Source organism: Micromys minutus (assembly GCF_963924665.1).
Source record: "Micromys minutus genome assembly, chromosome: 1".
In the NCBI taxonomy this organism is placed as follows: domain Eukaryota; kingdom Metazoa; phylum Chordata; class Mammalia; order Rodentia; family Muridae; genus Micromys; species Micromys minutus.
In genome coordinates, this window is record NC_137969.1 from 22,855,418 (window position 1) to 22,880,275 (window position 24,858).

Consider the following 24,858-nt stretch of genomic DNA (forward strand, 5'->3'; position numbering starts at 1 on the left):
GAAGTTGCCGACGAGCTGCCTAGGGGGCGTTGTCGTAGTGGTTCCGAGGCGGTTGAAGTCCTGCAGTTGACACTGAGAGTCTGACGAGTGTCAAGGAGGCGGCGGGGCGAGAGCGGCTTCCGTGGGTAAGGAGGCACGGGACACCCGACTCGCGTGGGCTGCGGGGCTAGGGTGCTCGCGGCCCACTGACAGCGTGATGTGATGGGGCCCGGCCGAGCACAAAGCTAAGCTCCATGCACATGAGCCGGGCCTTCTTCCTGCAGTCACCCTTGTTGCTGCGTCTGCGCTGCTCCTGGTGCCTCCATAGCCCCCAAATAGGAGAGGCGCTTATAACCCTGGACTCTTTAGTCGCATTGGACCCTCATTCAGCGCGTGGTCGTATGTACCTTGGTGTCCCATCTGTAGAATGTTGTTACTGCAGCGTCTAATCCTCGGGACCTTGTAGGACTTAAAGATTCGCTTCATGTCAGGTGCTGGGCGAACATCAGCGGTTTAGTAAGTGCTCATTAAACGTTAGCTGTTCTCAGCTCGAAAGACAGCATCTGGTATCTGTTAGTGGTCACTATTGCTTAAATGAGCAAATGAACGTCAAGCAGGCAGTGAACAGTATTGTGAGAAACATCAACCTAGGCATGGGCATTTGTGGATGATTGGTAGGTTTCCTTTTGTTTGTTGTGGCTCCTAAAGCAAGGTACTACAGATGAGGTAAATCAGATGAGAGAAATCTACTTTCTCACACTTCTAGAAGGTGGATGGTCATGAATGTGGTGTCTTCAGGCTTGTTTGCTTTTGAGGACTGGCCTGGCTTACAGATGGTCACTCTTGTATCCCCACACAGTCTTCCCTCTGTGCCACTGCAGCACTGGCCTTTCTGCTACAGAGCCCATCCTAATAGGCTCTTTTTAAAGCACAGTTGCCTTCTTAAAGATCAAATTGCTACAGGCAATCAAATTCTGAGGTTCTGGAGAATGCAACGGCATGCATAATGAGCCCATTTTGGTGGCATGCCCTTGCAGCGCCAGAACTGGGGAGGTGTAGATAGGTGGATTCCTGGAATCAGCGAGCCTCACATCTCAGTTAAGAGACCCTTTCTCAATAAACAAACAAACAGGATAGACAGCTCCTGAGGAACAATGCCTGAGGTTGACTTCTGGCCTCCACACATATGCACCCATGTATACACAAAACACACACACACACATCTCTGCACATACCTTCAGAAAAAGGCATAAAGATAGGCACAGTAGTTAACAGCTCCTGAGGATCCTTCTAAAGCTTGCTATAAACAGCTCCATGGCAAACCTCCCAGATCATCCACTGTTGTTAACTACTTAGTGGTTACCCCCTCCCCCCCCCCACCAAACAGAAGGGACCTTGCAGTGGGAGCCCCTTGGGTTAAAATTCTGGTGAGGCTCCTCTTTAGAAGCTCTTCATTCACACTATCCAAGCTCCCCCCTCCCCCATTTTCTTGCCTTTCTCACTCTGGTATCCGTTGTTTGATGTCTTTCTACTGTCACATTCTTGGTTTCAGTTTTTGCTTGCCGAACTAAAAGGGACCACAGTTTTCTAGTTCCTTGGGGGTCACTCCATTCTCAGACTACACACTGAGTACCTGTGAGGCTCCAGTCACTTGAAGGTGTCAGAGCTGCAGCAGTCAGCAGAGGAGATGTGAGCCATGTCTTTACCACAGAGTTTCCTAATGGTTTACTCAGCTGTGATGAACTTGTCAGTAGATCAACCCAGTGAGGAAAGTCACACCCTTGCGATCCAGCCACCCCACATTTGAACTGAGGACTAAACCTTAACTCTGTCATCTTTTGGAAATACTTCATATCTGAACTACAATTTAGGGTGGGAGAGTCCCCATGGGCTTTACACCAAGCAGGGGAAAGCAGTCATGATGAGGTAAGAATAAAATCCGATCAGCTCAATTTTGTAACCAGAGCTGGTCTAGGCCAGGGCTTCAGAGTCTGACCCAGATCATCATACTTTACTCATATTTAAGCATAGCGCAATTGTGGGGGGAGGTTTTCTGATAGCAGTTACGTCAATTCCAAGTGTACAACAATTTAAAGGCATGTTTACATTGAGATTCTTTACAAAATATATCCGGCTTCTTTTACAAGAATGGATACTGTTGATTTAGAAACAGTGCCCAAGATTTAGGATCTTGGGAGACTGAACTATAATGAGGTAAACATAATGTCTGTAGGACTGACCTGGCCCTAAGATAACATAGAAGTCACTAGGCTGTTGTTTTTGTGCAAATGACATCTCTCACAAAGATGTTTGAAGTTTTTGGCCTAGAAGTAATGCTCAAGGTTTTAAGGGGAAAGGGTCTAGGATAAGTTAAGCATCAGTTCTGTAAGCTATGGGCAGGGCCTGGCTCAACAGGTAGCAAAGGATCACCAGGTTGTAAACCTCATTTTCCCCAGCATTCCAGGAAAACACCTCACTCCATTGAAGAGCTAAGCTTCATGTTTAACTTTCCTAGCTTCTCCAGTCTTAACTGTGTAGAGGCCTCTTTTGCCCTCTACAGAATATTGCACCAGATTGCTATTTAGATCCTCAGCATCCTCCCATTCTTCTTCCACTACGTTTGGATGCCAGAGGCCACACCTGACTCAGCTGTGTGCTCCCATGTCTAGCTGTAATTGTTCCATTAGGGTGAACTGAAGCTTCCTGGACACCTTGTGTGCTGTACTCTAAGTTATTGTCCTAGAGGATTAGCCCACCATAGTTACTCAGTGGGTGGATGAGGAATAACCAGGTTTTCTGTATCCATACAGGAGCTTCTTGTCTCCTCCCCAGTCAGAGCCAGGGTGGTCAGATGGTGTGAAGCTCAGTGTGACCTTCCCTCTGCCTCCATGATATGCCATCTATTCAGCCATACTCTGGAGCCCATCACATTCCCACCCTGGAAGTCCCCCATACCTATTGGTCTCAGACCCCAGGAACCTGCACTCTCCACTCTCTTGTTTCCTCTGTGAGGAGCACAAAGGCACATCTAAATACACATGGTGCAGCTTTGATTGCTTTGCTCTCTGCCTGGTGATGATAGTTATCTTAGTTTGTACTTTACCTGCCCAAATAGGCTCCTAATTCTCTCTAGCTTTGAACTCGCTGACCTATGTAGAGGTGTATATTTGTTACTTTCATTGCCACTATAGCAAAATATCTGATACCAGCAAATTAAGGAAGAGTTTATTTTAGTTCATGGTCTTAAGGGAGTAGTCCATCCTGGCAACAAAGGTTTGGTGGGAGGAATGAGAGACAGGTGGTCATATTACATCTTCCGCCAGGAGTCAGCAGGGTGTATGCTACTGCTCAGCTGCTTCCTGCTTTTTATTCATTCTGGGACCCTAGCCCATGGATAATGTCACCTACATTCAGTGTGGGTCTTCCCTGTTCACTGAAGCCTTTCTGGAAGTGCCCTCAGACACTGAGAGGGGTGCATTCCCAGGGTTCACAGTCCTGCCAAGTTGAAGGTCAAGATTAAGCACCACAAAGTGTTTAATAAATACATTGATCTTAGCTGGTTGACTTTTTTTAAATACTTTTTTGAGTATACATATTGATATTCATTCTTAATTTGGCATTTTCATAGTTGGCCAAGAAATGCATACAGTATGCAGTCTACATTAGCACATTCACAGACTTTGGGTTTCACATAGCTAATGGCTTCCATAATGGATCTCTAATAGGAGACATTTCTGTTACAGAGATTTGAGCTGAATGGCTCTGGGTTAGGTGATACCAAAACACTTCAGTGTGTGTGTGTGTGTGTGTGTGTGTGTGTGTGTCTGTGTCTGTGTCTGTGTGTATGTGCACACGTGCATGTCTTAAACTGTAACCTTGATGCACAAGGTGGAAACCAAGGGCGGTTTGCATTTGGGACCCCCTTTGTGCCCATAGTGCCCTTGAGACTCTCTTACTGTATTTTCTACTGTAGGTCTCATGGTCTAGCATGGACCCTGTTGCTGTTCACAGCTGCCATCTCCTCCAGCAGCTGCGAGAGCAGCGGATCCAGGGCCTGCTTTGTGACTGCATGCTGGTGGTGAGGGGAGTCTGCTTCAAAGCACACAAGAATGTGCTGGCAGCCTTCAGCCAGTATTTTAGGTGAGTACCACTCACTGTCTCCACTGCTGCTGAGGATAACCTGCTTCCTCAGGGAGGGGTGTTCTCTCTTTATCTTTGAAGTTTAAACAAAATGACAGTTTATGGGTTTTCTTTTTTTTCTCTAATTAGAGTCACTTTGTGTTTAGAGTAACTGGAAAGAAAGTATATCGATGACTGAAAAGAATTAATTTCAGTGTTATTTCTGTATTTCACTTTCTTTCCAGATAATGAGTGAGGAATTAAATCTGAGGTAGGAATTTTGCCATAAGACATTAGAGTGGAGGATTTTGGCTGTCACTGTGCAGATCTTTCATCCCAGCACATGGGAGGCCAGGATGGAGAGTTCAGGCCAGGCAGGGCAAAGGGATGACTCTGTCTGTATGTTTCCTCCTCTTTCCCTCCCTCCCTATTTACCCACTTCCTTCCTAAATGAAAGCAGGGTTCAGTTTCATTGAAACTTTGATTGAAAATCTTTGGTTTACCCTCATCTTAGTTACTCTGCCATTATTTTGGCTTATGTGATTTATTTATATGTACTGAATAACATTAGGCAGTGCTGTAGTGTAGCTAAACCTTCATACAATTGTCTCTTCTTCAGAAGTGTATTCTCTGGTTAATGGGCCTCTCCTTGGTGCACATTTACCTGCTGTGGTCAGCAGAGTGTGGAAAGAGGCCTGCTCTTACCCTGATAATGCTGCATCATGGCATTAAGCTCTTGTGTGTACTGTTCCACACACTATAACAACTTAGTTCAGTAGGGTGGGTGGTAGGTAGTTTTTGTCCCTGTGCAGAATGATCTTAGACTCTTGGGCTTTGTTGTCTGGTTTCTCTTTCTTCCCAGGACAGTTAGTCCTCTTCCCATGTATGATAATGTTGGCTCTTCTGAGCTGGCATAGAAACCAAAGACTGTTGGGGAAACAGGTGACTGTTAGCAAAATGACTACCCAGGTCACCCAGGTTGTACTTGATACAGTTCCCTCATCTGTGAACTCGACCCACACAGGAACAAGGAGCCTGGGCCTCATGTGCCTTTTTCTTTATTAAGTCAGATGCATTTCTTCCTGTTGGTTTATGGACCTTTGAGTGTCTGCAAAAGTAAGCCGCCCAAAGGGCATGGTTGTACAAGTACTGGTGAAGCAGAGGCAGGCAAATCTTTCTGAGTTCTAGGCCAGTACAGTCTATATAGAAAGTCCCAGGCAAGCTAAGTCTACAAGTCAATAAACCAGAAACCAAACTAAAATAATAAAACCTTAGCAGCCAAATTACAGGTATAAAGTGAGTATATACTATACTTCTTGGTAGTGTGTCTGACTTTACCTTTAAAAGGTTTTACGGCACTTAAGTATATAAATATTTTTATGTTATATGGTGTGAAATGGATCATGTCAGACTAAACATGAAACACTGAAGTATGTAGCCCCTCCCCCGTACTCTGTCAGTGTATGATCAGTGCATGTGGTTGGTTATATTTCGAGCAGTCGGTATAGATCATGTTCTGTAGAGTCCCTGCCTGCAGACCAGAGTCCGATCCCCAGGACTCACATGAAACAATGCAGGCATGGTGGTACCTGCTTATAATTCCAGTGCCGGGAGATGGAGACACGTGGATCCCTGGAGCTCAGTGGCCGGCCAGCCTCGCCTGCTTTGCAACCTCTGGTCCAAGGAAGACTCCATTTTCTTAAAACAGAGTGCTAGGGCCTGAGGAGCAGCACCCAAAGTTCTCCTCTGGCCTCTACATGTATGTGCATGTGCACACACAAACACACACACTCCACTTGAACACACAAACACATCTTAAAAAACTAAAATAAAAGGAGTAAAAGTGAAATAGTTTTAGAAATAAAACATTAAAAATACTTATGACAGAAATTTTACTGTTCACAGACATGATCTTTTGAAGATGTCTGTATGAACTTTAAGAGTTAGCAGAATGTGATAGTAGCTAAAGCATTCTTTCTCTGTCAGGAGTCTCTTTCAGAACTCTTCCAGCCAGAAGAATGACGTTTTCCACCTGGACGTTAAAAATGTCAGCGGCATAGGGCAGATCCTAGACTTCATGTACACCTCGCGCCTTGACCTTAACCAGGACAACATTCAGGTGATGCTGGACACTGCACAGTGTCTGCAAGTGCAGAACGTTCTGAATCTGTGCCACACTTTTCTGAAGTCGGCCTCTGCAGCACAGCTGCCAGGCTTGCCTTGTGCTGGCGACTTGTCCCTGCAGAGCGTGACTCTGGATGGCACCTGCTCGGTGAGTGAGCACTATCCTCCTCACTCACTGCAGGAGAGCCCTGTGGACGGCCCGCAGGCTAAAGTTCTGGCTGAAGTGAATCCTCATGCTCCATCAGCAGATTTCAGTCATCCCACAGGAGAAGTGTCAAAGCCAGATGGCACAAGTGGCAGCTGCCCAGAGATGCCCTGCAAACAGCCCAACTACTATTACAAATTCAGAACATTGTACAGCAAGCAGTATTACAAGCAAACTGCCTGCCCCAGTCAGGCGCCTGCCACAGAACAGCCGCTCACTCTGGGTGCCTCCACAGACCTTGCTGCAGCAGACTCACAGCCTCCTGTGGAGGGCCGTCCACGTGGACTGGAGTCTCCGGAACACTTGTCTTCCTCCTTTGTGGCTCCACCTGTCAGGAACTCTGGCATTGACTCCGAGGCAGACACCCTTTCTCAGCCACCTGCCAAGCAGATGAGGCTGAAGAAGGCCATGCACCTGAAGAAACTAAACTTTCTCAAGTCACAGCAGTCAGCCGAGTGCACGTCACATCCTCAGTCAGATAATGTGTTGGTCAGGAGGGAAGAATCTGCCACTAAGGAAGATGCAGGAGAGAGAGCTGGAAGCCAGACTACTGAAGAAAAAGAAAGGGAAGAACTGGGTCCAGAGAGCAGCCATGAAGTGGAGATGCCAGAAGCCCCAGCTTCATGGGAAGACCCATCTCAGGCCTTCCAGTCCCAGAGACAGTATGCGTGTGAATTGTGTGGGAAGCCTTTTAAACACCCTAGCAATCTGGAGCTGCACAAACGGTCTCATACAGGTACACTGCCAGGAGCCCACAGGCATAGAAGAGGAAGCAGTGCTGTGCACCCCGGCCAGGCCTTGTCTGTAAGACACTTGACTCCTCGGTGGAGCCAGTGATGTCTATAACAAGGCTCCAGGGTGCTAGTTGCTCTCTGTTGCACTTCTTGGTGATGCGTGGATAGGTCCTGTGCAGAGAGCATCATCAAGCTGCTGTAAAAAGATGGCTTCTTTCATGATCAGTGCCGTCGGTCTGGTGCAGTCAGCTGCCGCAATGCAGTCGGATTGCTAACTCTCAAACCGACACGCTGTGTGTAGTTGCCTCTTTAGGGTTCTTAAGCTTATTTTCTCAGCAGAATGTTAACAGATAGTGAACTGTAACAATTAAGTTTGAGTCATTCTGAAACTTCTCTCAGAAGTAATTTTCATTTGAGAAGTTAGGATTTTCGAGACAAGAAGTAAACCAAATAAGAATCAAGTACTTGATTTTTTGTTTATTTTTGTTTTGATGGTACAAGGGTGCTAGACAACTGCTCTGCCACTGAACTATGTCCATCCCCAGCCCTACTTTCCACCTGATCTTTTCAATGAATTTGCAAACGTTTTTACTCTTAATTTGTACTATTGTCTTCCCAAAAGCTTTTAAAGGTCTAATATGATATTAATCACACTCACTGTGTAATACCATGCCTCACTCTCCCCCTGGCTGAGATAGAATTATTAGTGCATCATGAATTAGTAACAGTTACAACCAGATGTAATGGCGCATACCTTTAATCCCAGTACTTGGGAGGCAGAGGTAAGCAGATCTCTTGTGAGTCTGAGGACAGCTTGGTCTACATGGTGAATTCCAGGACACCCAGAGCTACAGAGTGAGATTCTTTCTTGAAAATACCTCACCCCACCCCAAAAGACATAGGCGTGGAGCAGTGACACACAGCCCCTTCCAGATTGCCTGTTTGTAAGCTGCCAGCTCCTTCCCTGACAGGCTCTTTTCTTGCCGCTTTGGATTTCTGGTTTGCTCAGGTAAAAAGTTCTTTATAGATGTCAGCATATTCACATGTAAAGGCCGTCATTTTTATATAATATACACGCTCGCGTGTGCGCACGCGCACACACACACACACATACTATTAGTAGTAGTAGTAGCTCAAATGAGACCAAGTAAAGTCAGTCCTCATTTAGTCTTGCTGTGAAAACAACTTGATTTAAATCATTGTTTGCTTAATTTCCTACAGCCTGAGGAATACTATCAGTTTTATTTCATTTTTCTTTTAGAAACTTACCTGTTGTAGCTTTAAAGGAGCAAAATTAAATTGCTAACTCTGGAGAGCATCTGTGAGTGACAAATACAGTCATAGGGCAGAGACACTTCCTCGGACTTAAGTGCCACACTCAGATAGCAGCAGAGCGTGGCCTGGACGCCAGGGACCTGTGCGAGAGACCAGAGCTGTCTCAGAATGGTGCAGACGCCACTTCCTCCCTCCTCGGCATACCGTGGACGCTGCCAGTGCCACATGGTGTGTGATGATGTCCCCATAGCCAATGAGACGTGTGTTTCTCTCTTCAGAATGCCTTTGTTTCATTTCTACTGTGTATATGTTGATAGTCACAGCCGATAGGACAAGAGCTCTGTAGAACCTCAGTATTAACAGTGAAAAGGGCTCCTGAGACCCATTGGAGTATGGCTGTTAAAACCTTGGTCTCTTGTGACCCACAACTTCTCTTTTTATAAACTCACCTCTCTTGTGGGGGCTTGAACCCCAGTAATTACAGAAAGAAGGCAGAACATAGGTTTACATGGTCATGGTCATCTAGGGCTGAAGACTAGCTTAGTGCAAACCCAGAAAGCTGTAAGCTGGCACTGCCAAGGTCATGTGCCCTGTGTGCAGAAGAGCAGTGTTATTGTTAAGAGGGTCTTAATGTAGCTACTTGAACTGGGAAGAGCACTGTGGAAATGACAGTTCTTAGGGGTTCAGTGTGTGTTTATTAGGTTCACGCAGACCAAAGGTGGCACCTTAAAGTGCACCTCCCAGCAGATCCCTGTCTGGCTGCAGCTTCTCGTAGCAGTCTGTGTCCTCCAGTCTGTCCTGTCCTAGAGTGAAATAACAGTCACTACACTCAAGTGGAGACAACAGAGGCCACACCTCTCCTCTCTGCTGTGAAGTCGACTTCTGTGTCTCAGCTAAGGCCGGGAGATAGAGCAGAGGGCTGTTCCTCGGGCTGCTTGTGCCCATCCTTTTGGGCTCCAGTGTCCACAGCCCCCGTGGTGTGAAGGGATTGTCTACTCTGGTAGGAGTCAAAGGTCAAGAAGAGTCATGCAGCAAGAAAACTCTCATTGGTTTGGTGATGAAAGGAAACTGGGCAGTCTTTAATTTACCATAGGTTTGTATTTAAAGAACAGTTTGGCTTTTAGATGAAGGTATATAGATTTGATTTTTATCATCTTTCTGGAGCGTGTCAGGCGAGTGATAAGTATTGGAACTAGAGACACCCTGTGTCCCGTTTCGGAGATAAAGAATATCACAGGCTGGGTGTGGTGTAATTTTACTCTTACCTGTAATCCCAGTCCTCAGGAGCCTGAGACAGGAAATGCTGAGAGTTCAGGTCAGCCTGGGCTAGAGGGAGACTTGGTTCTAAAAGAACACACAGGAGAGTGGAGTGCTTGCTGGGAAAGGGGAGACGCAGGAGATAAGTATTTTAAACAGCAATGACTGCACATTCTTCTACCAATGACAGCTTGTCTTTTGCTTTGTTTTAGGTGAGAAACCTTTTGAATGTAACATTTGTGGGAAACACTTCTCTCAGGTGGGAATACTCTTATTTACTGTTGATAATTGGAAGCCTGAACCCCATTGCTTACTTTATTACCAATAAGACTCACCTTTGTCCTCAGAAGAGAAACCTGTTGGTAGCCACAGTTTAAAGAGTTGGGGCTGGGTTAGAACACACATTTCCAGTGCATTAGAAGGTGCCACTGATTTGAGAGAGTCCTCATAGCACCTTTTCTTTTCTCCACTCATACTGGGTCCTGCCATTGGTGTGTCTTGAAGTTCCTAGTGTCCACAATGAGCTTCCCTGGAGCCACACTGTTTGCTGGGCTAAGTCCAAGCCAAATATTTACTCTGCTTGGGACTATAGGCAGGATATTAGTTAGGCTAGAGAAGACCAAGCCATTTTTATCCTCTACTTTGACTACAGCCTTTGAGCTGACTTTTGGGCATGTGGAGTTCTCTCATGGTTATTGTGCCTGTGTTGGCATTTGGAGTCATTTCCTCTAAAATAGGAATAGAGTATCCCTCTGTTCATGGTCACGTTCAGGGTCCCAGGCTTCCAGGGTGGGATCTGCAGGGGGAGCAGCCAATACTGCTCTCCTACTCAGTGCAGTAGCTCCATAGTGGCGCTGTGTGAGATTCTGCTCAGCCAGCAAATGGCTTTGTGCTTGTCCTGTGCTAGTGCAGGAGACTGATGAGGAAGGAGTTCCCGTGGAGCATGAGTGCCGCTTTGTTACACACTCTTCTTGGTTCTTCCAGGGTCTATTGAGGGTGCCGGTTCCCTCTTCCTGTGCACCCACCCTCACTGGCTAGTTTATTCATTCACTCTAACCTCTCCATGACTCCCTGCATCTTCTGGTTGGCCCTGTCTTTCCTAGATGATGACTTTTGGACAGCCTCTTGTCACAGTACCAACAGGAGCAGGTGCTGAGGGTACATCCCTCTCTCACCATTTCTTGGGAGACTGTCACTGCCTTTTACTTGGGAACCTATAGTGCTTAGGAGTCTGGATTTTAACCTGCATCTGTCAGCTTTACTGTCCTGTAACTTTAGATAGGACAGTGTCTTGATCTGTTAGACAAAGTTGAAGGAGCACCTGCCCTAGAGAGTGGGCAGGATTAAGGAGTTGATGAGACCAAGATCTTAGAACAGCATCTGCCATCCTTCATGGCTCTGCATCCCAGTCTTCTTTAGTTCTCCCCCACCATCACCATTTTCACCCTAGCTACACAGGACTGGGGCCAGTGACATAGCTTAGCAGGTAGGGATGTTGCTGCCAAGCCTGACAAACTGATTCCAACTCCTGGGATCCACATGGTGGAAGAAAGGAACCAGCTACTGCAAGTTGTCCCCTAGTCTTCACGTGTGGTTTTTGCATGCTCTTTCCCACCCCCAGGATATACAAGTAAAAATTAAGAGAATTAAAGTTGCAAACTGTTGATGACCATTGATAATAAGCCATACTTCTCCAGGCCTCATTCTCATCCTTACAGTGCTATTCCATGGAGCTGGTGGGAGGGTTAACTAACTTTCTTGTGGAGTGCCTTCTGCTCAGAGCCCTTCTGTAGCTCCACTTGGTAACCAGACTACAACAGCACAGTCAGGACCTCTGTCAGCCATGACCCCCACCCCACCCAGCACTGCTGCTGTGCTGTCCCTCAGGAATGCACAGTTCCTGCTTTGAGTGGGTCTCTGTTATCTTTTTAAAGATCTGCAGCCAAGCTTAAGAACCATGGTTTAGACCTTGATCAGTGCTCACCCTCTGCATGCTACTCAGGGTGTCTGCAAAACCCTTGTTTTCTGGGGTTAGAGTCTGCTTTTGTCAGGTTTTTATTAATGCAGAGCTGTCTATAGCTGTGGTTTTCAGGTGGCTCTTGCTATCTTATTTTTGTAGAATAATGATGAGAGTATTTTGGGAAAAAAATGTTTTAGAAGCATGATTTAGCAAGAGTTGCATGTTACAAAGCGGCCCCTAGCTCTGCCACGTGCTGGGATGTGACAGATGCAGGGAAGGCTCCTAGGAGCTTGTTCACAGTCAAGGGCAAGGATACTTGGGGCATGTTCCACCAGAATGCATGTAGGAACAGTGCATACAGAGAGAAGAGAACAGTCATGGCCACCCAACGAGGGTGGCATTGGAGCAGGCTAAAGGCAGCACTTGACTCTCCTTGGATGAGCCTTGCAGACTGCTAGGACTAGGTGGAGGGCAGGGTGCTGTTAGTTGCATGGCGTTACCTAGGAGCTAGCGGCCCACCCTCCTACTTCTGCTATACATTCTTCAGGGAATGACTAGAATGAATGGTGGCCTTCACAGTGGATTGGGATGTCCTTCTGATCTGCCATGGTGTGCTGGAGTACCAAGTTCCTAAGGGCTTTTTCTCTGAAGAATCTGAAAGTCTGAAAAAACGTTTACCAGTAGGAATCTCTGATCCTATTTCCTAAGGATTAGATATCTAGAGGGTTGGCCTGTCTGCACTTAACCACAGCTCTACTAAGCCAGATGTCTCTGTAGCACATCAGCCAGCATCGTCTTGGATTGTGGGGATGATACACTCAGCTGTCTATAGCATTGCATTCTCTTAGAAAATGGTCATGTCTGTGTTCTGTGATACCTGTGGTGCACAGCAGTGGGAACAGGAAAAGCCTGGGACTCAGCTGCCTTTGGAGAGGAGCAAAGCTGTTCTTTCTCCTCCCCCACCCCTGCTGGGGGAGGGGGCAGGAAGAAAAGCTTTAATTAGGTGGTGCCACATTCCAAGAGGCAAAAGGCAGCCTTGGGTAAGAAACCCTGTTAGTGGCATTCCCTGGTGCTGTATGTGAAGGAAGCCCTCTGGGGCATTTCAGAAGCAGGGTCCCGGGTGCTGGGCTAATGCTAGAGCAACTGTTTACCCCATTCCTGGTGAAAGTGCAGGAATCAGGACACCATAATGACCATGTCTTAAAGTGCTAACATAGGGGCCTAGGCTTCAGTGGATCTAGTCACACCAATTCATAACATTAACAGGGAAAGTGTGTGTGTGTTTGTCTTTGGTGGTTTTTTTTTTTTCTATTATCTGAAATTCTAAATATTTGGAACTCAACTAGATGACAAGTACCTGAGAGGCCTCTCTGTCTGAGTCTGTGAGACACTCTCTCTTACTCAGCTGCTATAGACCCACAAGGGAGGCTGGGTTTCTCTGTTTAAATACTGAGTCCACATCAGAAAGTTTATTGTAAGAATAATTAAACTCAGATGGTACTTTTAAAAAATACTTTATCTACTGGGGACCTCAGTGTGTGTGTGGAGGCCAGAAGACGCCTTCTGGGGAGTCAGTTCTCTCTTTCCACCATGAATGTGGGGTCTGGGGATTGAGTGCCTATGTCAGGCTCGGAGACAAGTGAGACCTGTGAGCCATCGCACGGCCCAGGTGTCGTCACTTTCTCTGGTGAGATTTTTCTATTAAATACTCTGATTTAACTTAAAAGTGACTAGAAACAGAATTCCTTTTTGCTAATATCTTCAGCAGAGTTTTATTAGCACAGGCTTGGAAGTCTCAGCAGATAAACCTGAATTAGGCCAAACATGATGATGCATGTCTTTAATCCCAGCACTCGGGAGATGGAAGCCGAGGCAGGCAGATCTCTGTGAATTTAAGGCCAGCCTGCTCTACAGAGTAAGTTTCAGGCCAACAAGGGCAACGTGGTGAGATCCAGTCTCAGGAAACAAACAGTAGCGTCAGAACCAGGTGAATTGGCTCTCCCAGACCCAGTCTTGTGACCCAAGGTCTCTCGGAGCTTCAGCTGACTTCTCTGTAAATCCAGCACAGCTCCATAAGCCTTGATAAGCACTGTGCAGCCAGTGCACGGAGCTCTGCTGATAACATCATCATCACCGCCCGGCACCGTTCCTGTAAACAGAATTGCAGATTTTTAAAAATGTCTGTGCATTTTGGATCCCAATAGTGTGGCTACCATCTATTAAAAATAAGAAGTACAAGTGATGCCTAAAGTAACAGGGTCCAGTGTCCTGTACAAATTACTTAAATGCATAGAGTTTGGGGTTTCTGTTATTTTTGTTCAAACCATTGCATCAGTTGTGCTCACTCTGCAGAGTTTGTCACCTCGGTGTGTGTGACTGTATCTGGGAAAAGATGCCGAGTTCAATATGTACTTGCACGTCAGTTTGTAAAAACATGTTAAGGTGTTGTTGCTGTTGCTTTCTTTTGTTTATTTTATTTATTTATTTTTGAGACAGTCTCCCTATATGGTTCTGGCTGCCCTGGTGTGTGCTAGTATCACTGGCTTACCTCACACTCACAGTAGTCCTCAGGCCTGTCCTACCCCGTTCATCTAGTACTGCTTGTCACACAGTATATCAGAAAAGCATTGGGTTCTGTTTGCTTTGAAATAAGTGATACATTGGGTACGTGTACGTGCGCGTGTGTGTCCTACTTATAAAGGGCTCAGCCTGTGCTTCATTACCATCCGTCTTTATCGAGCAACTTGACAGAGAGCAGATGGTGTGCTGATCCTTGTGTTGGTGAATGTTGCTGACTAAAGCAGTTAATATTGGAATCCTGATCTCCAAGGAGCGGTGTCCCAGGTGGCAAAGCAGGTGTCATGCTGACTGTTCAGGACAGTTTCTTGTGATTTGCAAAAGCAGAGAAGTCCTGCACTCAGAAGACTAGTACTAACCAGCCCAGCGATAGCCCTGGGCAGCTGCTCGGTTGCCAAATCTCAGCTTACCTGATGGTAAATAGAATACCAGTTGCCACTGGGTATAAAGGCCTAGTTAGAATTTTAGTGTGGATGTTGCTGTTGATATTTGCCATGATCTCGTTAGTAAAGGTTTCTCTATTAAAAGCAGGCTGTTTACCAGTGTTCTGCCAAAATCTGTCTGATTATTGAAAGTCCCAGTTTTCTCTCAGCTGTGTTTATCACAGTCTTGAATATAGTGTGTAACTGAGGCTTCCTCCAAATCACACTCCACAAGCAGTGTCTTTTGTATTTGTGAGCTTTAATTCACAGATGGACTATAACCAAAACAATCTCTGCATTTTGCTTAACCACTTGCAGAGGTAAAAGGTTTTACCTGCTAGCTGTTGCTCATTCTCCCTCTGGCTCTGTTGTGCACTGCAGTATGGCCCTTGGGCATCTTTGTTTGTCACTGAGGGCTTGTTTGGCAGGAGGACACTAACAGCTTGAGGTACAGTAAGGGAAGACTTTGCTTCTCAACCCTGGTTTGGAACATTTCCAAGTGGTGTCTGACATTTGCAGCTCTGCTCTCACTGACTAGGTATTGTTCTGACGTCATACTGATAAGTATATGGAAATCTATGTGCAGAACCCTGCTAGCTTAACAGACTAGGATGAAAAGACCTGCAGTGCTGCTGTAATTCTCCCGAGATGCACTCTTGCACAGAGGTAAAAACGAAAAGCCAGCCAGGCAGAGCCAATCTTACTATGAGAGGATACACTTTCTGGAAACCTTCTGTGGCCTCTTGCTTTGTTTGTACAAATAAATGCATATGTTTTTGAGAGAAGTCATGAGCACTGAGATAAGGCCTGCTAAGTGCTAGATTCTCCCGATGGCCTTGCATGTGTGTGGTCCTAACTAACTGTATGAAGGTCTGCTGAAAATTAGACCTGGAAACGCAGTGCCTTCTGGGGTAGCCTGTCCTTTATAAGGGAGGCATCACAAAGTGGACACCAGTGTGAGGCCACAGCGAGGGCTCCTTGTATAGCAAGTGGCTGCCCTTGACTTTGAACACAGCTTTCTGTCTGCTCTTTACTGGAAGTATGGTGGGTAGGACCTGCTAAGCCTGTCAATTCTCCTTTGAGTTTCTGTATTATTTTTTCTGGTCCTTCATTATTGATGTGTTTCTTGCCCTCTTATAGGCAGGCAACCTGCAGACTCACTTACGCCGGCACTCTGGGGAGAAGCCATACATCTGTGAAATCTGTGGAAAGAGGTCAGTGCTGGGCTGGGGGTGCCATGCGTGAGGACTGTGTGTGGTCCAAGTGTCTTTGTCCAGTGTCATGTCGTTGGTCACCAGGGCTCACGCAGCCATGACAGAGCGTAAGTGCATTCACTCCACAACAGGGAGAGAATAAGAAGAAAGTTAACGGAAAGCATGGAAATCTAGGCCGGGGCCCCAGGAAGGAGCGTGGCTTTATAGGAAACATTCGCTTATGCTGAAGTGTTCATTCTAAAAGCATCTCCAAGGAGGAGACTGTCTAGTCAGGGGACACAGTGCCTGCAGCCTATGTAACTAGACCTCTAGAGAGAAGGCAACAGAAGGTACCTAAGCTGTGTTATCAAACCAGGCTGTTGGCTTCAGGACGGAATTGATGACACTCAGCCTTGCCGGGTGAGTTTTGACCTGAAAACTGAATGTTGGCATGGCAACAGAGAATCAGCCTCTTTGGGTGGGTTGTGCATTGACTCCCTCCCAGGGAATGGGGTAAGCAAGGAGCTTGTCCATCCCTCCTGTGTAAAGACCACAGCCTCAGCCCTCCACCCCCTTGTTTGATAACAGGCCAGGAGCTTTGTACTCCACCATCCTGTCACTGTGTAAACTGCAGGCCTTGACCAGAAGCCTTCCAAGCTGTAGGCATCTCCATGCCCCACGCCTGGCTTCCGTCTGCTCGGTGCTATGAGGGGAACATAAACGTCAGTCACTCAGATTCTCCACCCTTCACAAGTCCCCCTTGCAATGTCTGCAGGTTAGAGACGGACACGGGATCATTCAGAAGTTGGAGTCCTCAAACACATCCCACAGCACATGCTGTGAGCTCAGCAGAGGGAGAAGCAAGCCTCAAATAGGTTGTGGGAGCTTGGCCTGCCTCTGCATTAAAGGAAAATGGAATACATCAAAGGCTGCCGTGCTGACTGTGGTTCCCTCTGTAGCAGCTACCTGAACATAAAGCCAGGCGCTGGGTAGTAATCATCTGGTCATGGCAGGGGCCCAGCAGCACAGACAGAACGGCCCCACATACTGTCACTTCCCATGGGCTCCTGAGTACAGTTTGCAGTGTTTAAAATCACAACCTTGGAGTTCATATAAGATCTCTTCTGTGCTTCACCTGCCTTGTAACAACCCACCAGCCATCATGGGGTGGGGGTGGGGCAGCCAGGGAAGAGTGGACTTTCATTCACATCATGGGTGAGGAGGTACTTGCTGCCTACCTAAGATCATGGAAATCTGAACTCACTGTTTCCCATACAGAAACACAGGTGACAGGGCGAAAGGGTTTCCTGGTATCTGGAGACAGTTATGGAAGGTGACAGTCATCAGGTCCCCAACATGTCCTAGGCTGGGGCAACTGCTCAGTGAACACTGGTTCCTTTTTCATCCCCGTCTCTGTCCCTCTGTCGTAGGATGGATGTGTTTACTCTTCAGTTTGGGCTTGAGGTGAGCTAGCTCATTTTTCTAGGGTGATACAGGGGAACCTGACTCTGTTCCACCCTAGGATGAGCAGAGTTGGTTTCAATGCCAAGACCGTGCAGAGCTCACCCTGTGCTCTTCAATGTGTCCTGAGCCGGCATACCACGTGGGGTGTTTCCCCACACACCAATAATCCCACCAGGATGTCAGCACCACAGGGCTCCGCCTTCTTCTGAACTGTGAGCTTGCCAGTGAGGTGGCTCAGAGTAAAGGCACTTGGCAGCCAAGCCTGGTGACCTGAGTTGGTTCCTGGGAGCCAGATGGTGGAAGGAGAGAATTCCCCAAGTTGTCCTCTGACTTCCACTTGCATGCTGCAGTGTGCATGTACATGCATTAAATAAGTAAATGAAATGTTTTAAAGGTAAGACTGTCTCACTGAACTGTTGTTTCGGTCTTGTGCTGTTGGAAACTGTAGAGTGTGATGAAACAAGCAGCAAGTATCTTAAAACCAAATGGCATCGTTTTCTACTTTCCCTGACACAGAAATGGAAATGCTGTTACACATGTAGCGGGCCACTTCCAACTATTCAGAGCAGGTGGAGCAGCCTGTCTTCTCTGAATGACCCCAGTTGTCAGTGTCACCAGGTTCCTGATAGAACGTTGCACTTCCTTGCAGGTTTGCAGCCTCAGGTGATGTCCAGCGCCACATCATCATTCATTCTGGAGAGAAGCCACACTTGTGTGACACGTGCGGCCGAGGTACTGCTGAGTGAGCACTTTGTTCTCAGGGCTGCTGCTACAGGTCCTGTCTGCCAGCCTAACCCCTGCTGTGCTCTGTCTAGGGTTCAGCAATTTCAGCAATTTGAAAGAGCACAAAAAGACACACACGGCTGACAAGGTGTTCACCTGTGATGAGTGTGGGAAGTCCTTCAACATGCAGAGGAAGCTGGTGAAGCACCGTGTGCGGCACACGGGAGAGCGGCCATACAGCTGCCCTGCCTGTGGTGAGTCTGGCCTCATCCTTCGTGAGGTGGAGGTGCCCACCCTGCTGCTGGCTGCCGTAAACCACTGCTCTCTCCTAGGGAGGGTGAAAGGAAGCCTTTGCTTCCTGGTGGGAATAATGCCACATACCAGACAGCATCGGTAGGCGTCAGGAATTGACTCTGATGCCCAGATACAAGGTGACTCCAAGCCCCATCACCCAGAGCTGGCAGTCCCAATGGGAAGGGGGGGGTGAGAACACACTTTTGGAACTAAGAGCATTCTTCTTGGAGTCACAGGTTAGAAAGCAAAGGGCCTGTCTAGGCCTCAGTGAGGGCCTTGATATTTATAAATAAAGAATAGGTAGCGCTCTGCCTCAGGTACCTTGCTGTACATATAAAGACCAAGAGTTGGGCACCTGTAGCTGTGACTACATGAAATCAAGAGTCATACACCCCCAGGGTACCTAAGGAAGGCATGTGCCTATGTACCCATTGTGTGTGGCTGGCTTGACAATGATGTTTCTGATGACCGAGTGAGCAGTCTTTATGGTGGTCTGTTCAGAGCAGTTGTGGGGGTGCTCAGAGTGCGCCTGGATTAGATTCTGTTACTGGCTGGGGCTGCAGTTGGCATCTGACAGCATGGAACTTCAGGAATGCAGCCGGGGTTTCCCTCCCATCTCTGTTCTGCACACCTAGCCAAGTGCACACTGCTCTGATAACTGTGAGGTCAGGTTTCACTCCTCTTTTCGTGGTGACTTCATAGGGCCAAAGTGTATGTGCTCTAGGTACCCTACAGATGGTGGTGGCAGCTTCCCAGAAATCCCAGGTGAGAGTTAATGGCAAAGCATCTACTTTTGCCTAGAAATGGTAGGGAGCAGAACGAAGCTAGGACACACAGTAGTAAAAGAGGCCAGGACGCTAAAGCTGTAGACTGACACAAACCTATCACCAGGATGACACATAAAGCTGGGAACACACCTGACTATGATATTATGTGAAAACATTATGAGCTATTAGTGGGTGCTGGCTCAGGTCTTATATGAAGGTGTTCAGAGTTTTTTTTTTTTTTTCTTGGAGAGCCCTGTCTAGTTTAGTTTGTTCACTGGCATTCTTTTTTGTACCCCCATTCCACATGCTCCTGTTGCTTTACAAAGCCTACATAGCTGAGGAATCAAAGGCAGTGGTGTTCGGCATTCAGTAAAGGAGAAGTTCTCAGTATGTCCAGTATACATGGGGTTTTTCCTCTCAGGGAGCTCTCTCACTGATAGGCCTTTGCAATTACCTACTGTGTTCTGCTTCTCACAGGGAAGCAGGCTGAAGGACAGACAAGTATGTGCATGTCTTTGGTACAAGTGTACTGCATCAGGAAAGGGGTGTGACTAGGTTCTAGGCTGGCCGTGCTGCACTGCTGTTGTAGCTGGCCTGCACACCACTGTTCTAGACAGAAACTAGAATGGAACGATTGTTTTGGGCTTATGGTTTCCTTCAAAGGCCTAGTCCTAGACCCACTTTCCCTATCTAGGCCTCTCTCCTAAAGGTTCCACATCCTCTCTAAATACCATCCTCAGTTGAGGAGCATGAGGGAACTCCACAGGCTCAAATGACAGCAGCATTGCACAGGAATGCCATTGTTGGAAGGCAGTATTTCAGCCTGATATGGGAGCAGCTGCTGGCTTCCTAGGCAGACCCTAGCACTGAGGCCTAGGACTTGTGCTGAGGCTCAAATTGCAAGGACCCATTGGAGAGGTGAGGATGCCATCACCCACCAGCTTCCCTTAGATCAGGTGTTCAGAAGGAGGGGATCCTTCCACTTCTAAAGTGCTCCTTCTCTGCAGGGAAGTGCTTTGGGGGCTCAGGAGACCTGCGTAGGCACGTCCGCACTCACACTGGGGAAAAGCCGTATAGCTGTGAGATCTGCAGCAAGTGTTTCACACGCTCCGCCGTGCTGCGCCGGCACAAGAGGATGCATGGCAGAGCTGAGGCCAGGAGCCCAGTCATGCTTGATGAGCTGAGCCAGGCCATTGAGACCTCTGACCTCGACAGGTCTCAGAGCTCGGACTCCTTCTCCCAGGATGTGTCTGTCACACTGATGCCTGTGTCTGTCAAGCTCCCCGTGCACCCCGTGGAAAGCTCTGTGGCAGGATTTGATGGTCACTGTACTGGCTCCTACTGTAAGTTACACCCCATGCTTCACCCTTCTAGCATGAGTGACCAGGACAAACTGAGCCTGGAGCCTACCAAACTGGCCAAGCCACCCGAGTTGCAGAGCCAGCCGCAGGCCTATGTTTACTCAGATGTGGACACCTCAGCAGGTGTGCAGCAGCCACAGGCTGATGCCATGACTGTGTCCCGCTCTTCCGTGGCCACTCTGGACAACCACTGCACTGAGCCGCTGGGCAGCCGGGCGCCTTCAGTGACTTACAGGAACTCTGAGGGACAGTTTTTCTCCAGTATGACTCTCTGGGGGCTGGCAATGAAGACGCTGCAGAATGAACATGAGCTGGAGCAGTGATGTGCCATCTGTAACACTGGGAGAACCCTCCTTACTGCCCAGGCCAGCTCCCTTCCCCCTCTGGAGAATGGTTCCTCGATTTACCTCCCAGTGCTTGCTGGGAGCTCTAGCACCATGAGTCCAGGAATTGGGAGAAAGGCCTGCTCGCCCCCTGCTGGTCCCAGGAGGCAGACCAAATAGGGCTATCTATACAGCAGTCTAGGGTATCAGAAAAGCTGATGCACATCAGTGTGACAGTGTACCTTGTGTCAGCTACTCTCCATTTTGGTCCTGTTAAATGACATATGTATACACAAAAATACAGATATTTTTACATTTTTATATGATAAAAATTTTTAGTATCTTATATTTTTAAATATTTATACAGATTGTATTTGTTTATCAAACTTATACTTTAATTTGAATAAATGAGCTAGCTTTTCTATATAATGTTTTATATTTTGTAATTTTTTCCAGTCCTTTACTCTTTTTTCAAAATTCAGGGTGTCACCATGTAGCCCTAGCTAACCTTGAACTGTCTCAGTAGACCAGGCTGACCTTGAACTCACAGAAATTCACCTGTGTCTACCTCTCAAATGCTGGAATTAAAGGCATGTGCCACCATGCCCAGTTCCCAAACATTTTTATTAATCTTGAGACCTTAATACTATAAAAATACCTATCAGTGCAGAAGATCATGGGTTTGAGCCTCAGTACCACCCAAAATGAAGTAAGTGTCACTGTCCTGTCTGCAGGCCTGGAGTCCAGTCACGTTACCAGCCTGCAGTGGGGACCTCAGCGTCTTCTGAACAGCCTGGCCTGACAGTCACTTCTGGGTGGCTCTTAGCCAACTACTTGGCCACCCAGGATTTTCTCTAGACTTGCTGGCTGCAGAAAAAGATAGTCTAGCACCCACTTGGAAGTCCTGGTTACCTTCTGCCCTTAATGGAGCTCCCTGGCTGAGGTTACTCAGGCCTGAGGGCTCCTATGATGTTCATAGTACTCCTCTGGGATATCTAAGCAAACGTAAGAATGGCTGTCTTGTAGCACACTGTAGATTAGCTACTGGAGTCTCTGAGAACAACCTCCAGCAACCCTAACTCAGAAAAGCAGTGTACCTGATGAGAGAACCTGCCCAGGACAGGAGTCCACAGAGCACTGTTGGCTGTGACATCAGGTCCCTCCCAGTTTCCTAGCTACCCTCTACACTATGGTCCACCCCCAAGGCTGGCAAGGCTGGCACAGCAGACATAACCAGACCTTCATGAGGGTTGAGCATCCTGTCCAAGGGTGTGTCAAAATGTGGGTACCTTGATTAACTGGTGCCTGGATTGAACCTAGAGGGAATGTGATGGCTGCCGGTGAATGCTAGCACCTCACTTCCCTCTCGTCCCATCTCCCACTGGCTCGACAGCTTCTCATTCCAGTAGCTCTTTATCTTCATGGGGCATACCTGCCCTTGGTTTCTCATCTCATCCTTATAGATTTTGTCAGCCAGGCTACATCCCATAGTCCAAGTATCACAACTCCCCCACCAGGTCATGCACCTCACTGATAGGCAATCCATCTCTGCCCTCTGTGTACCTGGCTGATAACAAGTGGCCCTTTGGTTTCCAGACAACACTCCCAGTGAGCCCTTACCCCTCTCACAGCCACCATGTGCTGTTCTTGCCAGTCTCCTTCAGCTCCTTGGGCTCTTGCAGCTCTTCCTTCATCCCATCTGTGATCTTGCTGTGGTTCTGAGAACACAGAAGCAAACAGGAACTTCCCTCCAACTTCTGTTCTACAGAAGTAGAACATGTCTACACTGTGGACTGTACCCAGTTCAGCTGCAGCCCCTCCCCTGCCCACCACCCGCCCCCATCATCACTAGAGAATGCAGTAAGCTACTGTGCAGGCCTTTGGTCTCCTTGCAGGGATGTAAGCCAGGGGAATGTTCCAAAAAAGTGCCTTGGAGATACTCGGTACTTATTTGGCCAGTGGGGGCTTTGGAAGGCTTTTTCATTGGAATATGGCCCCCTAGATTAATCCTCGAGTTTCCTTTGAGTCCCAGTCATTCAGACTTTAGTCCCAGTACGTCACTGAGGTGTTTTTTCCTCAGGTCACCAGTGACCTCTCCATTGCAACTCACACATAGATTCTCCATATCCAACACAGGCAGCTCTCCGTTAGACCTGAGAGTTCTGGCCATCTTTCTCTCTAGACCTACTCCTTTCTCCAGTGACTGACTCATTCTCAGAATTCATCCTTGCTGACTCCAGTCCACATCTGAACATTAAATGTCCAGGCCCTGGATACCCCCCCCCTTTTTTCCCCTGTTCTACTCTCTAGATCCCAGTAGTGCTGACCACAGGTCTATTAACCCTGGGCCTCTCAGAACTTCAGAGTTATATAACCCCAGTTCAGTTCAGTCCTGCACCAGGATTTTCAAAACTACCTTTAACACTAGCTCCAGGGCTTACGCTCTCTTCTGGACTCCGCAGGCACATCACTCACTTGTACACACACGGATGGTGTTTTAAAAGCCCAATAGCTAGGATTTTTGAGACCCTCTGCCCTTGTCATCTCACCAGCTCTTCCTGCACCCCAACAAGGTTGCACTGTTCTCACAGTGGGTCCCAACACTTTCCTCAGATACAAACTCATTTATACACATCTTTCCAAGTGGCACAACAGTGACCTTATTCTGTCATAAATTGTCACTGATATTGTTCCCTGTCAAAAGCATCTATAGAGGGACATGTGTGCCTTCACCATCACTGCAAAATAAGTTTATTTTTAAAATCACTAGTTGTATACTTGCCATATGTAAGTTTTATGATGTGTAAATGACACTGAAAAAAAAATAAACGATGAAAAGTGAACCAAAAAGTGCTGTTGGCACCAGCGTTCCGAATGCCTGTGTGAACGCTGCATCCAGGATCCTTTCAGCTTGATGAAGAGCTGCTGTTCGGCCTTGGCTGCTTTTTTTTTTTTTTTTTTTTTTTTTTTTTTTTTTTTTGCAAATTTCCAATTAGCCAGCAGATGTCAGCATCACCATTCACATCCTCAGAAACATGGTTGGTGGCAAGTGCCTATGACTGCTCTGCCTGGGCGCTGCGGCATCCTTGGAGTTTCTCTCCAGAGAACCAAGCACATTTTCACCTTAGCCTCCTCAGACTCTCCTGCAAGCCTGTGGGGGAGAGAACAGTTCTGCCCCCACCCCACAAGGGAAATGGTTCGCTTGGTTATTTTTCAAGCTTACTGGGGATTGTCTGCAAGTGTGGGTCTAGTATCCACACTGAGATTTCCCTTGTGGCTGACTCAGAGTGGGGACTATTCCTAGCAGTGTCTGGCACTTCAGAGGCTCCGTACTTACTCGGCCAGTGGATGCACATGGGAGCAGTCTGACCTTGCGCAGAGTCCCAGGGGTCCTGGTTATTTGTGACTCCGGCTAAGAGAATGTGGGCCTTAGCATTACAGCATACCCAGAGTCCCGGGTTCCGTCTCCAGCGTGGAGGAAAACAAGGAGCTCTGTAAACTTTGAGCTGTGTGAGCAATGCCAGACAGAAAAGGCCATGTAGTGGGTGCACTACATGACTATCTGATTCTGTGTGAGTTGTCTAGACAGAAAGCTGATAGCCGGCTGCCAGATTCAGGGAAGGAGAATGGAAAAGTAAATGCTTAATGGGCCCAGGGTTCTTTTTAGGGCGATTAAAACATTCCAGAATTAGCTAGTGTTTATTTAGACCTGAGTTGTGCTGATGCCCTAATTTGTACCCCCCACCCCCACCCCTTGCAAACTGTTTGGAGACAAGGCCCTTACTGAGGAAAGTAGGCTTGAACAGGTCATACGGGAAGGCCCATTCTGATTGATGTCCTAGTAAGAGACACCCGCTGTGTCCATCCCCACTGCTCTCCCTTCCTTGCCTCTCCTGATACCCTAGGTTTGGATTGTGCAGTACAGGCCTTACAGAGATCTGACGTAGTTGAGGTCAGATACTGTTTCTCCAGCCTGGCACTGTTGCTGCCACCGTGACTTTACCTCACTTTCCTCCCCTGCAAGATGCCGGTGGAGTGACTACGCTTACCTCATGAAATCTGCTGCCATGCTAGAAGTACT

The 24,858-nt window shown here is 47.5% G+C and overlaps 1 protein-coding gene across 3 annotated transcripts; it reads left to right on the forward strand.

Moving 5' to 3' along the window:
* Positions 1–47: 47 nt before the first annotated feature.
* On the forward strand, positions 48–20,777 carry ZBTB49 (zinc finger and BTB domain containing 49; the record flags this gene model as incomplete). Of its 3 annotated transcripts, XM_080925489.1 has the most annotated exons (8): positions 48–125; positions 3,953–4,119; positions 6,085–7,163; positions 9,906–9,952; positions 15,793–15,866; positions 17,959–18,041; positions 18,125–18,286; positions 20,101–20,777. In XM_080925489.1, exons 2-8 carry the CDS (start codon positions 3,968–3,970, stop codon positions 20,775–20,777), a joined length of 2,274 nt encoding a protein of 757 aa, XP_080781615.1. In that variant the 5' UTR covers positions 48–125; positions 3,953–3,967. The 3 variants fall into 3 exon arrangements, with proteins under 3 accessions (XP_080781615.1, XP_080781617.1, XP_080781616.1); XM_080925491.1 differs by lacking the exons at positions 48–125; positions 3,953–4,119; positions 15,793–15,866 and having other exon boundaries at positions 6,786–7,163; XM_080925490.1 differs by lacking the exons at positions 48–125; positions 3,953–4,119; positions 9,906–9,952 and having other exon boundaries at positions 6,786–7,163.
* Positions 20,778–24,858: the final 4,081 nt, after the last annotated feature.